Source organism: Rattus norvegicus, chromosome X (assembly GCF_036323735.1).
Source record: "Rattus norvegicus strain BN/NHsdMcwi chromosome X, GRCr8, whole genome shotgun sequence".
Classification (NCBI taxonomy): Eukaryota; Metazoa; Chordata; class Mammalia; order Rodentia; family Muridae; genus Rattus; species Rattus norvegicus.
Window position 1 is genome coordinate 23669936 of NC_086039.1, and position 13245 is coordinate 23683180.

Genomic DNA, 13245 nt, shown 5'->3' on the forward strand with positions numbered 1-13245 from the left:
AAAGTTGATTTTATTGTAGCGTGTATCAAATTTTCATTTCTTTTAAAATGAATAGTCAATTGTACAGTTACACCACATTTTCATTATACATTCATGTGTTAATAAATATTTAATTTCACCTGTTGGGTATTCTTTTTCTTCTCTGTCCTAGAAATAAAACCCAAGGCCTTATACATTTTAGTCAGCATGCTTGGGCGTGCTTGTCATTCTAGCATATAGGAGGACATGACAGAAGAATTGAGATTTGGAGGCTATCTTAAGCTATATAGTAAGACTCTGTTTTGATTTTTTAAAAAAAATAAGAAAGAAAAGAAAGAGAAAAAGAAGGTGAGAGTAAGAACATGGTAGGACAGCCCTTGAACTCCCGCCCTTGAGATGCAGAGGTAGGCTAATCTATTTGTGTTCAAGGTCAGCCTGGTCTATATTAGCAAGTTCAAAGTCAGCCAAGGCTTCACCTATGACATTCTTCTTCTTCTTTTTTTTTTCTTTTTTTCAGAGCTGGGGACCGAACCCAGGGCCTTGTGCTTGCTAGGCAAGCGCTCTACCACTGAGATAAATCCCCAACCCCCTATGACATTCTTCTAAAGAGTGAAGTATACACTGACTAAATAGCCTTTTTTTTTTTAAAAAAAAAAGTCTTTTGAAACAGCATCTCATTCTATAGCTCATACTGTGCTGGAACTCACTATGTAACATAACCTGGCACCTGTTTTGATACAGGAACGGCCTATTACATACACCTTCTGACTGGATAATTGTTGAGTAATGTCTATTTAAAATATTTGTAAGAAATTGCATTTTCAGTTCACCTTAGAGTTTATATATCTGGGATTTTGTTTTTAGTTTCCTTTGTTGAAAAGCTATTACTTTAGTCTTAATAATATAAGCCAGTGGCTTACAGAAGCTAATAAATCTAACCTAACAATTCTCTTTAGGTTTACCTTCATGTGTGTTAGACTTTGTTATCAAGATATGTTACTGGTTAATCTAATTAAGATCATTCTGTATTCATGTAAGTTGACATTTTTGTGTCCCTAGTAATAAATTAATTATAAGGTGTAGTTTTAATAACAAAACATTTAATGGATTAATAGAAAATGTAAAGTAAGATTCTCACTTTGATACAATTGACTTTTACTATTTAAAGGATTATATCTTACTTATGACTGGGAAAATCGGTAATGAGAAATATATTTTGTTTACTAGGTTATCGATCAAGGATCTACTAAACCATGCATTCTTTGCTGAGGATACTGGACTGAGGGTGGAGTTAGCAGAGGAAGATGATTGCTCAAATTCATCCTTGGCTCTAAGACTCTGGGTTGAAGATCCTAAGAAATTAAAAGGCAAACATAAAGACAATGAAGCTATTGAATTCAGTTTCAACTTAGAAGCAGATACACCTGAGGAAGTAGCGTATGAAATGGTAAATAAATCGTAGTAATGTTTTCCCTGCACATTGTAACATTGTAGTATCCTGACTGATTAATTCTTTTTCACTCCTCATTGCTTTCTTCCTTTCATGTTCTTCCATGCGCTTGCTTTCTTCTCTCTCTCTCTCTCTCTCTCTCTCTCTCTCTCTCTCTCTGTATGTATGTTTGTACAGCTATGCTTGTACATTTGCACATGCATATATTTTTACCTCCCCAGTGCAGGAATTATAGGTGTGTTTTTTGCTCTGTTATATAGGTGCTGGGATTCTAAACCCAAGTGACCATGCTTCCATGTCAAGTGCTTTACTGACCCAGCTATCTCCCAGATTCATCTTCTGTTTTCCTTATTTATACTGTTATGCAATTGTGAAGTATTTTTTATTAGCAAGACAACAGTACAACATTGTTTTTGTTAAAATAAAATTGGGGGCTAAGGAAATGGTTCTATTGATATATTACTTGTGCCAAAAATAGGACCTAAGTTTGGATTCCCAGCCCCTGCATAAAGTGGTATGGTGTAGCTCTTTTTTTTTTTAATATTTTATTTATTATATAGGAGTACACTGTAGCTGTCTTCAGACACACCAGAAGAGGGCATCAGATCTCATTACAGATGGTTGTGAGCCACCATGTGGTTGCTGGGATTTGAACTCAGGACCTCTGGAAGAGCAGTCAGTGCTCCTAACCGCTGAGCCATCTCTCCAGCTCCCATGGTGTAGCTCTTTAACCCTAGCTCTAGGTGGGTGAAGACAGCAAGAGGTGCCCACTAAGAGAACCTGCCACAAAAATAAGGTGAAGAGCAATAGAGGAAGAATTCTGATGTTGGCCTCTGGCCTTCATGTGCACATGCACATATACACAAGAAATCTTAGCTCTCAGAAGGTACATGTTGTTTCTCATTTCTGGAACTTGTATTATTTAGATGTTGGGCCTCTTGGACTGGTTCTCAAGTATTATTATTATTATTATTATTATTATTATTATTATTATTATTCCATTACTTTGCATTTTTTTGTTTGATTTTGGTTTTTTGAGACTGAGTTTCATATAACCCAAACTAGCCTAGAACTTAAAGTGTAACTGAAGATGGCCTCGAAGACCTGATGCTCCTTCCTTTGCCTCCAACTGCTGGAATTTCAAGTGTGTGCCACCATGTCTAACCCTGTTTTTATTGATCTGTAACTTTAAATTTTACTTAGTATGAGGTGAGTTTATTGAGAACTTTAAGTTGGGCAAAGTTAGATATGTGTATTTCATCTGTTTTCTGTCGTTTTGGTTTGGTTTTAGACAGGATTGTGCTGTGTTGCTTTGATTGGTAATCAAAATGTAGCCCAGGCTGACCCTCAAACCCATGACAAGCCTCCTGCATGCACCTTCCAAGTGATGGGATTACCATTCTCATTAATATTTTAATAATCTTCCAACTACTATGAAATTCCTGGTCTATAGATCCTTAGGTTTTAGGAAGTAGACCATAGGCTGGACTTGGTGGCACATGCCAGTAATCCTAGCACTTAGAGGGTAGGGGTAGAAGATCAAGGAGTTCAGAGGTCACTCTGAACTACATATATAGTGAATTTAAGGTCAGTTTATGTTATATGGGATACTGTCTCAAAAATAAAAAGTTAAAAAAGCAAGCCAGCAGACTATGGTACTAAACATGATATGCTATGGTACTTCAAATTATATTCTCTGCTACTCATCCCTGTTCCTTTCCTGTTTTCTCACTTCTCTAATGCAAGTGCCCCGCTGTGAGCACATCTTCCTTTACTTAGAAAGTCGATCTCTGCTCCAAACTTCATCCATATAGTTTTTAATAGACAATATTTTTATTTGGGGTATGTCAATCCACTTCCAAATTTCCTTTCCTCTGTGCCACTTTTCTGTTTCCTGCACATATATTTTCAAAGTTTTTTCCAGCAGTTCATTTCTCACTAAGCATCTTCCATCGTATAGCATCAGATGATGTACTCATACAAGACAAAATACCACTTCAGTTAGCTGTATTTCTCAGATGCCAATAGTGGGCATGTTATTACTGGTTTTTAAGACTGGCATTACAAGATCTTCTTGCCTCATACCCTGAAGTGTTATTTTTGAATCAGTTAAAGACGCTCACATGTGTACATGTCCAATTTAAAAAGCATATAGAGACCAACTATTAATTACCAGTTATTTACTAGAATTTTGGATTTGGGGTATAAAATATGATTTAAAGAAGGAGTTTATTATGTTTTCTTTGTAGGTCAAGTCTGGATTCTTCCATGAAAGTGATTCCAAAGCTGTTGCTAAGTCCATTAGGGACCGTGTGACACTGATTAAAAAGATAAGGGAAAAGAAGCCTGCTGGATGCTTAGAGGAACGCAGGGATTCCCAGTGCAAGCATGCGAGGAATGTAAATCCTCAGCAGCAGACTGCAACTTTACGACCTGCTCCTGGTCCACACAATGCGGCTGAGTGTGAAGAAACAGAAGTTGATCAACATGTTCGACAGCAGCTTGTACAAGGCAAAGCACAGCAGCAGCCCTCCTCTGTTAGGGGTAAGACAACTGTAAAGTCAAAGAAATGCAGTTTCTTAAATAGCATTTTTGTACTTCTCAGAGTATTCTGCTATTATTTTGTTAAGCCTTTAAAAACATTTGAAATAGACCAGATAGTTTCCTTATATTAAAATCAAGAAAGTTGGGCTAGGAATTTGTTCCAGTTGAAAGTGCTGCCTAGTATGCCCTGGGCTTGATCCTCACACCATATAAACTGGGCATGGTAATCCATAATTCCAGCAAAATTCCAGGAGGATTGAAATTTCATGGTCATATTCAGCTAGTTTAAGGCCAGTCTGGAATAAATGATAGCCATCCCAAAATAAATTTAAAGAATTCTTTAAGTGACTCGCCCAATGTTCTAGTTGCAGAAAAATTATATTACAGCAACTACTCCAGTTCAGAGAAATGATATTAATAATATTTTAGTAGTCCAGCATAAGCCTATGAAGAAAATTTAGAACTAAAGATACAGTTTGTTTCTAAAGCAGGAGTTTTCTAGGTATTAAGAGCTTTAGTCACCCAGTGTCTTATGAGAGAAACAGGCTGCAGGACTGTGCTTCTAAGTGTTTAGTAAGAGGCAGCTGCGTAGAAATAGTTTTTGTTATGGTTTTCATTGAATAATTTTTTACTTGTTTAGCCTTTTTATGTTAAAGTTAGTTATATGCTATTGTTCCTATTTTTCATATTTGATGACTTTTAACATTTTATATAAACTGTCCATTAAAAGCCTGTTTTTTGAAAATCATACTGCTTATAAATAAAATTTGATTTGTAACTCTTGAAAAAAAAAGCTTTAGTATTTTAGATTGGAATGAAAACATAAGTCCTCTAGTGTTTTGTTTCATTTTGTTTTTTGGTTATTAGTTTTTTGATATATTTTAAAGAACACAGAGTAGCGGGGTGTGCAGGTGCCACAGGCCTTTAATCTCAACACTCTGAATTCAGAGGCAGGCAGATCTCTGTGAGTTAGAGGCCAGTTTGGTCTACATAGTGAATCCCAGGTCAGCCAGGACTGCATAGGGAGACTATCAAAACAATAACAGTAAGGTCAAATAATTAATTAAATAAAATATAATAAGTAAAAAGTAAAACCAGATTTGCATCATTAAAGATGGTTGTTCTACAAAGGGAGGACATTTTCCTACCCACTTTGTAGGAGTTATGGCCCATGAGACTTATTTAAATCTTAACAGCAAGTGTATATTAGTTAGGATATACATGAAATATATCACCAGCATATATACTGGTGAATGGATTTAGTTGATTTTTCTTCCTCGTTCTCTTTGTTCTTCTTCTCTTGTTTATTCTGGAGATGGTCTTGCTATATATAGCCCAGGCTGTGCCCTTAAATTCGTGATCCTCTCGCGTATGCCTTCTAAGTGCTGGGATTATGGCATTGTGCCTAGCTGCAGCTCTTCCCCTTTCCTCTTCCCCCTCTTTGCCTTCCCTTTTACCTCCTATTCTGTTTTCCCACTGCCTTACCTCTCATTCCCTACCCACCCACCCCTGCAGTGACTAGAGTAGATCCCAAGGCCTTGTGCATTATAGGCAAGTAATCTACCACAAAACTATATCTTCAGTTCCTGGAATGATGTTTATGGGATTTTATTGTTGTTTTACAAGATAGGGTCTCAACTATGTGGTTTTGGGTATCCTAGAACTTGCTCTGCAGACCAGGCTGGCCTTGAACTTACAGAGATCTTCCTGCCTCTGCCTCTCAAGTTCTGGGATTCAAGATGTGTGTCATCATGCCTGGGTTGTGGGATTATTTTAAGTTTGCTTTATAAAGAAAATTTTAAGACTTTGGAAGGTGGACAGGGTAACATCTGCCTATAATGTCAGCACTCTGAAGGCTGAGGTAGGAAGATCAAGAGTTTGCTGTCAGCTTGGGGAGATGATTCAGTGATTGTCTTGTACAGGACATGAATTCCATATCTTAAAAAACAGGTTTGGTGGTTTACACTTGTAATCCCAGTATTGGAGAAGTGGAGAAAGGCAGATTCCCAAGGTTTCATGGCCAGCCTATTTGGTGAACTTCAGGCCAGTGATGAAATCCTGCATCAAAAAAAAAAAAAAAAAAAGAAAGAAAGAAAGAAAAAAAGAAAAAGAAAAAAAAAAAGCAGGTGATACCTAAGCACCAATATCCAGAGTTGTGTACACACATGTGAGCATATTCTCTCCCTCCTCTCTCCCTCTCTCCCTCCCCACCCGCTCCTCTACCTCTTCCTCTCCCCTATAGTTTGAGCCTACTCTCACAAAACAAACAAAACAAAGAAAATTATAGGGATGGAAACATACTCAGTAGCAGAATGTGAATTCATCATGCGCAAGGCTGTGTTTGATTTTTAGCATTCTAAGAAAAAGAAAATGTTGCTTACATCCCAATATTAACATTTCGTTGACCCATGAAGAGTTTTATTTGTTGGTTACTTGTTGATTTTGAGGTAGACCTTTGTAGCCTACCCTGTCCTTGAAGTCACTTATACCCCAGGCTGGCCTCTGACTTGTGATCTTTTAGCTTTTATCTCCCCAGTGCTGATATTAGTTCTTTTGAAAAATGTTAATTAAGTATATATATTTTATTTGAAACTCTATGATTGTCTTAGTAGAAAAAAATTAAAGAAACGTTTTATTGTTATTTATATCATTTGAATATTGTGCTTCATCTTTTCTCTTCTACCTTTTTTTTTGCTTGTTTCCATTATTAAAGGTGACACTTCATCTGAACCAGCAGCTGGACCAGTTCTACATTCAGATACTTCAAGTCACCCCACTGTAGCCTATTCTTCAAACCAGGCAACTAGTTCTCAGGTACTTTTTAGTATCCTATAGGCTGACATAAGTGTTCCAGGGCAAATATATTCTTCTCACCAACCAGTAGGACATTGCTAGCAAATTTCAGGGATGAGAGACTTACTACTATGTTTTAATATAGAATTATATATGTTGCATATACTGTAAATGTACTGATATTTTATATGGAAATATGTGTGTATGTATTATATTGTAAATTTGAGGATTTATCTCTCTCCTTTTTACCAGTTGCAGGAGCAGCCAAAGCTGACTCGGTCTCCAGTTTTGCCTGTGGTTCAAGGTCAGTCTTCTGTTATGCCCATATATGCTGCTGGACCTGCAGTTGCTTCACAGTCCCAGATTTCTCCATTAACTATCCAGAAGGTCTCACAGATAAAGGTAAGACACATTTCTTGTTTGTTTGTTCGTTTTTGACAACATTTCTCTATGTCTCTGTCTGACCTGAAATTTACTCTGTAAACCAAGATGACCTCAAACTCAAAGATTGGCCTATGTTTGTGGTTCGAGTGCTGGGATTAAAGGTGTGTGCCAACACTGCCCAGCAAGTGAGACACATTTTAAAAGTATATTTAATTTTAGGTTTAAATTTTAATTCAAGGGTTGGGGATTTAGCTCAGTGGTAGAGCACTTGCCTAGCAAGCGCAAGGCCCTGGGTTCGGTCCCCAGCTCCGAAAAAAAAGAAAAAAGAAAAAAAATTTTAATTCAAGTTTATTTGTTTGAGTATCTATTTACCATATACATTCCTGGTACCTGTAGAGCAGAAGAAGGTGTCAGATCTCCTGGATCTGGACTTAATGTTGATTGTGAGCTGCCATGTGGGTACTAGGAATTGACCCAGACTGGTTTCTGGGAGAGCAGCCAGTGCTCTTAACCATGTCTAACCTCCATAAGGCCTGTCTTTTAGAGGCTGTTTATTAATTTATATATATTTCCCATTGTCTGTTTTTCTGACAAGTAACAATTCCCTCTTTATCAGTTAATCATAGATTAGGTAAAGGCCACTGAAAGTTCCAAGTTATTCATGCTTCTTCATGCCCAGTATACTTCTCTTGAGGCTCTATCTAATATTGTGCAAGTAGACTTTAGAAATACTACAGCTTTAAATGGAGAATAGAGAACTTAGTACAACCAAAGGGTTATTTGAGACTCCTGTCTCTTTTTCTTGGCAAACCAGTCTTTTCTTTGTATTGAATTTTTCCAGATTGCTTAGATGATAGAGAAATATCTGTTGCAGTTAGTTAAAAATAGTATTTCATAGACTTCCCTAATTTTTAACATATTCACCTAAATTCCTTGATTGTTTTTAGATTTATTTTTTTTATTGGAGAAATTTTGAAATGCACAAAACTAGTCTTATTCATTTCTAACAGTGAGTAAAACCAACTTTGTGTGTATTCATGTATCCAGACTGTATTCACATTGCTGGTGTCATGGACTTTGGACGTAGTTGGGCTTTTGTCTAGCATTATCCATTTTTTGTTGTTGTTGTTGTTGTTGTACTCTCCACTCCATGCGTGTGCTTTCCCTCTCTGGGAATAAGATGCTCTGAGCTTTGGGGTATTCTTTAGTTGCATGTGGTACATTTGTTTCTTTTGAGAAATGACCTATAGTTGCTTTAGTTTATCAATAGACTTTTAATGACTACTACCTTTTGAGGAAATAAAGTAAGATAAGATCTTATTCTTACCCTCAAAGGCTCATAAACTTGTAAAAGAAAGCAGATGTATTCTTGAAAAATGACAGAAGTATTTAAAATATGCTGGGGGTAAGCTTGGTCTATAGATACAGTTGAGTGTTTGGGCAGTAATTATAAATGATATGATTTTAATTATAAATGCAAAAGTGTACATTTGCAATTGAGCTCACATTTCTTTCTTTGTAAGCCTATCCTATATGCTGAACATAGGCTCAACTTTAACCTAGGTTCAAATGCTCAAGTATAGTATGTGTTTAGAATGTATTTTTATTTTTTGAGTTTTTGAAAGTTTTATTTGCATATTTAAAATGAATATTCAAGCTGAATGTGGTAGCACAAGCAGGTTTAAAGTCATGGGTTGGGCTGAAGTTTGTTTATCTGTTTTAAGGACCAGCTGTAGTTTCTGGTATTAGTATAAGGAAAATTCAAATTGTAAATGCATATTCCATGCCAATTTTATTGAGATTGTTCCAAACAGACTCAAGAAATGCTATATGGTAAAATTTTCACTAAGTAATCTAAAAGGTACTAGGTACGAGCATTAGGCATTCATTCTACCAAACTCCTCACATAATGAGTAAATGGTAGTTGAATGAATGAAAGAGCTAGAACAGTCCAAGCAATATATTGTTCGCAGCTTCTCATCGATACATAGATACAGTTTGCAGTTTGCATAGATGCATAGTTTGCAGTTACACATAAATTATTTAATCCTGCTGAAGGCTTCTGAACAGCCTTCCCATGTGATACAACCCCAGGAACAAACTGCTTTCTTAGCACAGCTAACTTATACAATCCAGCCTTTTTAATCCAGCCTTTTTATTAACTGCCAACCTTAGCATCTACTTTATATTGTACAACCATTGGGTTCACTGCATATTCCATGCAAACTTCTTATCTAATCATATGTGAGCCTATGGGGGTCATTCTCATTCAAATCACCACAGTATATATGTGTATATTCCTAAACATATAGGTAGAACCCGCTCAGTTCATATGATGTTACAGGTATGTATATGTTTTCAAGGCTGACAATTGATACTGGGAATACTTATCTTGAGTGAGGACAATTTCACCCTTTCTCTGCATTCTGTGGTTGCCTGTGGTTCTTTGTCTAGGATTGAAGCCTCATGAACTTCTTCCCTGTCCACTTTGGCATGTGTGTCTGCTGTTGTCCTTGTTTAGCTCATGTTTAGGAAGTCATGTGACGAGATTTTATGACATTACTACAAGATACAATCTCATAGCAAACTCTCTGATCCTCTTGCTGATACAAGCTCTTCCACTATGACCCCTGAGCCTATGATTGGGCTCCACAACTTTGCATTTTGATTGTTAGTTGGCTAGGCTTCGGTACCAATCATGGTTTTCCTCTTGTGGAGTAAGCCTTAAGTCTAACAATTAGAGAGCTGTTGCTTATCACCAAATATGCATGTCACTGTTGTACCCTTAAAATGTCATGCCTTGCTGTAGTTCTAAGGTGGTATAGCCAGGCAGAACTTCTGGTTGCTTTCATCCTTTGGAAACTTGCACATGCTTTCTGGTACCATAAGGGATAGTCCCCAGAAAGGAGGTCCTTGCTCAAGGGCTCCTGGGCTCTGTGTCTGAGGTGCCAGGTATCTTCAGCAATAGAGACTTACCTTCCACCTGTGGGGGCATCCAAGGGCAACAGCAGTAGCCTACAATAATTTAGTAGTCTCTTAAACAACCCTTATCAACAACTCAAAAGAAGGTTTTTCACGTGGGCTTGGGATTTTTTCTATTAGATCGTTTGTGTCTTTTCACAATGCAGAAAAGCATTGTCAATCTGGATGAGAGTATTTCATTTAAACTATATATATATATATATATATATATGCATGTATACACAGACTTAAGGTTATTATAGGTATTTTTAGGTAGATAATTGATAGTATAATTCCTAATGACATTTTCCAGACATCCTTACTCTTATTTACCTTCCTCCCTCCTTCCCATATTTATCTTCGTCCTCCTCACTAATTAAAGGCCCCAACATTTTCCCTATTTCCCCCTTCAGATCACTTGTATTATCCAATTAGTCCCTTCTCTTACTGCTCCTAATCCTTCTCCTCATACACAGTGCTGTCCTTTTACTTTCCTGGTTTCTTCAGTTACCCCAGGTTATATTCTTCTAACTAAGGATTTGGAGCTGGGAACCTCAGATGAGAAAAGTACATGTGATGTTTATCTTTCTGGGTCTGAGTTATCTTATTCTTTTCTAGTTCTATCCATTTAAATGCAAACTCATGATTTCATGTTTCTATACAGCTGAATAGTTCGTGTAGTGTACATGCAACATTTTCATTATCTCTTCATCAGGTGAAGAACATGTAATCTGTTTCCATTTTCTAGCTGTCCTGATTAGAGCATCAATGAACATGGCTGAGAAAGTGTCTATGGCGTAGTAGCATTGAGTCCTTTGAGCATATGCCAAGGAGTGGCAGAGCTGCTTCATATAGCAGCTTTATTTTTAGCTTTTTGAGGATTCTCCACATGGACTTCCAGAGTGATTGAACAAGTGTGCAATCTCACCAACAGTGAATAAGTGTATCATTGTCCCCATATCCTCTCCAACATTTGTTGATGGTTGTTTTATTGACCTGTGTCATTCTAACTGGAATTAAGATGAAACCTCAAAGTTATTTTGTTTTTGCATTTTTCTAATTGCTAGGGTTCATAAACATTTTTAAAAGATATTCCTTAGCCAATTTTATTTCTTTTGAGGATTCTATATTCAGAACCCAAACCCATTCTTTGAATGGGTCAGTTTTTCTTCTTTTTTAGTGTGGTATTGGGGCCTCACAAATAGCAGATGAGTGCTGTACCACTGAGCTACCTCCCCAAGTCCCCAACACTATTCTAAAAGCCTTACATGTATTTCCCACGTATCAGTCCTACAAGTCCTATTTACAGTAGTGAACATAATAATCAGAGAGGCTAAGTAATGCCCCCTGTACCAGAGAAGGTGGCCTGCACTTAAACCCAGGTTACCTGGCTTAAGAGCCTGTGAACACAATCATAATACTACACAGCCCATTTGTTAGATAATTATCATCCCTGGCCAGAATTAGAGTAATGGTAATAAGTTAACTTAAGAAACTGAGTTAATTAGTTAAAGGAAAGGGTAAAGAATTTATTTATTTCATTTTGCTTGTTTATTTGTTTTGTTTTGCTTGTCTACTCTGCTTTGGACGTCTTTGAAAATCTGAATTAATTATTGAGTTAATAGAAGGCTGTGTGGTCCATTGGTAAAAGATGTGTTGTGCTATGAGTTATTTTCTAGTGGTGATATATTATTATTACAAAGAGCTATTACCTCAGGTATTATATGTTTTATAAAATTCCCTTTTTATGAAGGACATAAGAAGTAATGAACTCCAGTATGTACACACTGAGTCTAAACAAGAATTTTGAATCAGAATATCTCTCTGTGGGCAGATTTCATGTGTTCTGTATTTCCCTTCCATAATTAAGATATTCCCTGGCGACTTATTTGAAAATCTTCAGGGATCAGAATAGGTAAAAAAAAATGTATTACTAACCTTATATCTACCAGTTGAATTGTATCATTAATTTTTGTTATGTATTCTCTATTACAACCCTGCTTTGCTAATCAGGTTGAGCTTGAAGGCTGTAGCTTTTCTACTTCATACAGAATATTACTTCATTATCGTATTGCAATCTTACTACCTGATACATGTCAAAGTTGAAGTAATTTAACTGTGGCATAGGTATCCTTAAATAGGAATTAGTATTTTTGTTTAAATTTACATATAGTAAAAGGGACACATCATAATTCAGTAAATTTTGGCAAATGCTAAGCAATCAAAGCTACTGTCAGGATGTATATATTTCACATATTGATAAACTTCCTATAAAAAATCTAAACAGTGGGCTGGAGAGATGGCTCAGCTGTTAAAGGCTAGGCTCACAAACAAAAAAAAAATCTAAACAGTAGTTTAGGGTTTTGTATGCTATATAATCTTTGCTTAGTTCTACTATTTTATACATGAAAGGAATCATAGATAAATGGTAAGAATACTAGCATCACTGTGTTCTAATAAAGCTTAGTTTGCATAATAAAAGGTTCACTAGATTTGTCCTATAGGTTACAGCCTGCCTATGAATATAGAATCCATATTATGCATTGATTACTTCAGAAAGTTCTCTCATGCTTCTTTTTTTTTTTTCATCTTTATTAACTTGGCTATTTCTTATTTTCAGTTCGATTGTTATCCGGGCCAACATCCCCATAACCTCTCCGCTCCCTTTCTATATGGATGTTCTCCCTCCCCATCCTCCCCCCATTACCGCCCTCCCCCCAACAATCACATTCACTGGGGGTTCAGTCTTGGCAGGACCAAGGGCTTCCCCTTCCACTGGTGCTCTTACTAGGATATTTATTGATACCTATAAGGTTGGAGCCCAGAGTCAGTCCATGTATAGTCTTTGGATAGTGACTTACTCCCTGGAAGCTCTGGTTGGTTGACATTGTTGTTCATATGGGGTCTCAAGCCCCTTAAAGCTCTTTCAGTCCTTTCTTAGATTCCTTTAATGGGGATCCCATTCTCAGTTCAGTGGTTTGCTGCTGGCATTCACCTATGTATTTGCTGAATTCTGGCTGTGTCTCTCAGGAGAGACCTACATCTGGTTCCTGCCAGCCTACACTTCTTTGCTTCATCCATCTTATCTAGTTTGGTGGCTGTATATGTATGGGCCACATGTGGGGCAGGCTCTG

At 36.9% G+C, this 13245-nt stretch overlaps 1 protein-coding gene across 11 annotated transcripts in view; it reads left to right on the top strand.

The window, feature by feature from the left end:
• The window catches only part of Wnk3 (WNK lysine deficient protein kinase 3), a 143013-nt gene that overhangs the window by 70658 nt on the left and 59110 nt on the right, over window positions 1-13245 (top strand). For 8 of the 11 annotated variants that reach the window (XM_063280058.1, NM_001411818.1, XM_039099806.2 and 5 more), the window contains exons 7-10: window positions 1207-1426; window positions 3679-3973; window positions 6687-6787; window positions 7019-7168. In XM_063280058.1, coding sequence (XP_063136128.1) covers window positions 1207-1426; window positions 3679-3973; window positions 6687-6787; window positions 7019-7168 — 766 coding nt within the window. The remainder of the gene's footprint in view (window positions 1-1206; window positions 1427-3678; window positions 3974-6686; window positions 6788-7018; window positions 7169-13245) is intronic. The other 3 variants (XM_008773116.4, XM_008773118.4, NM_001163607.1) reach the window with 1 other exon arrangement.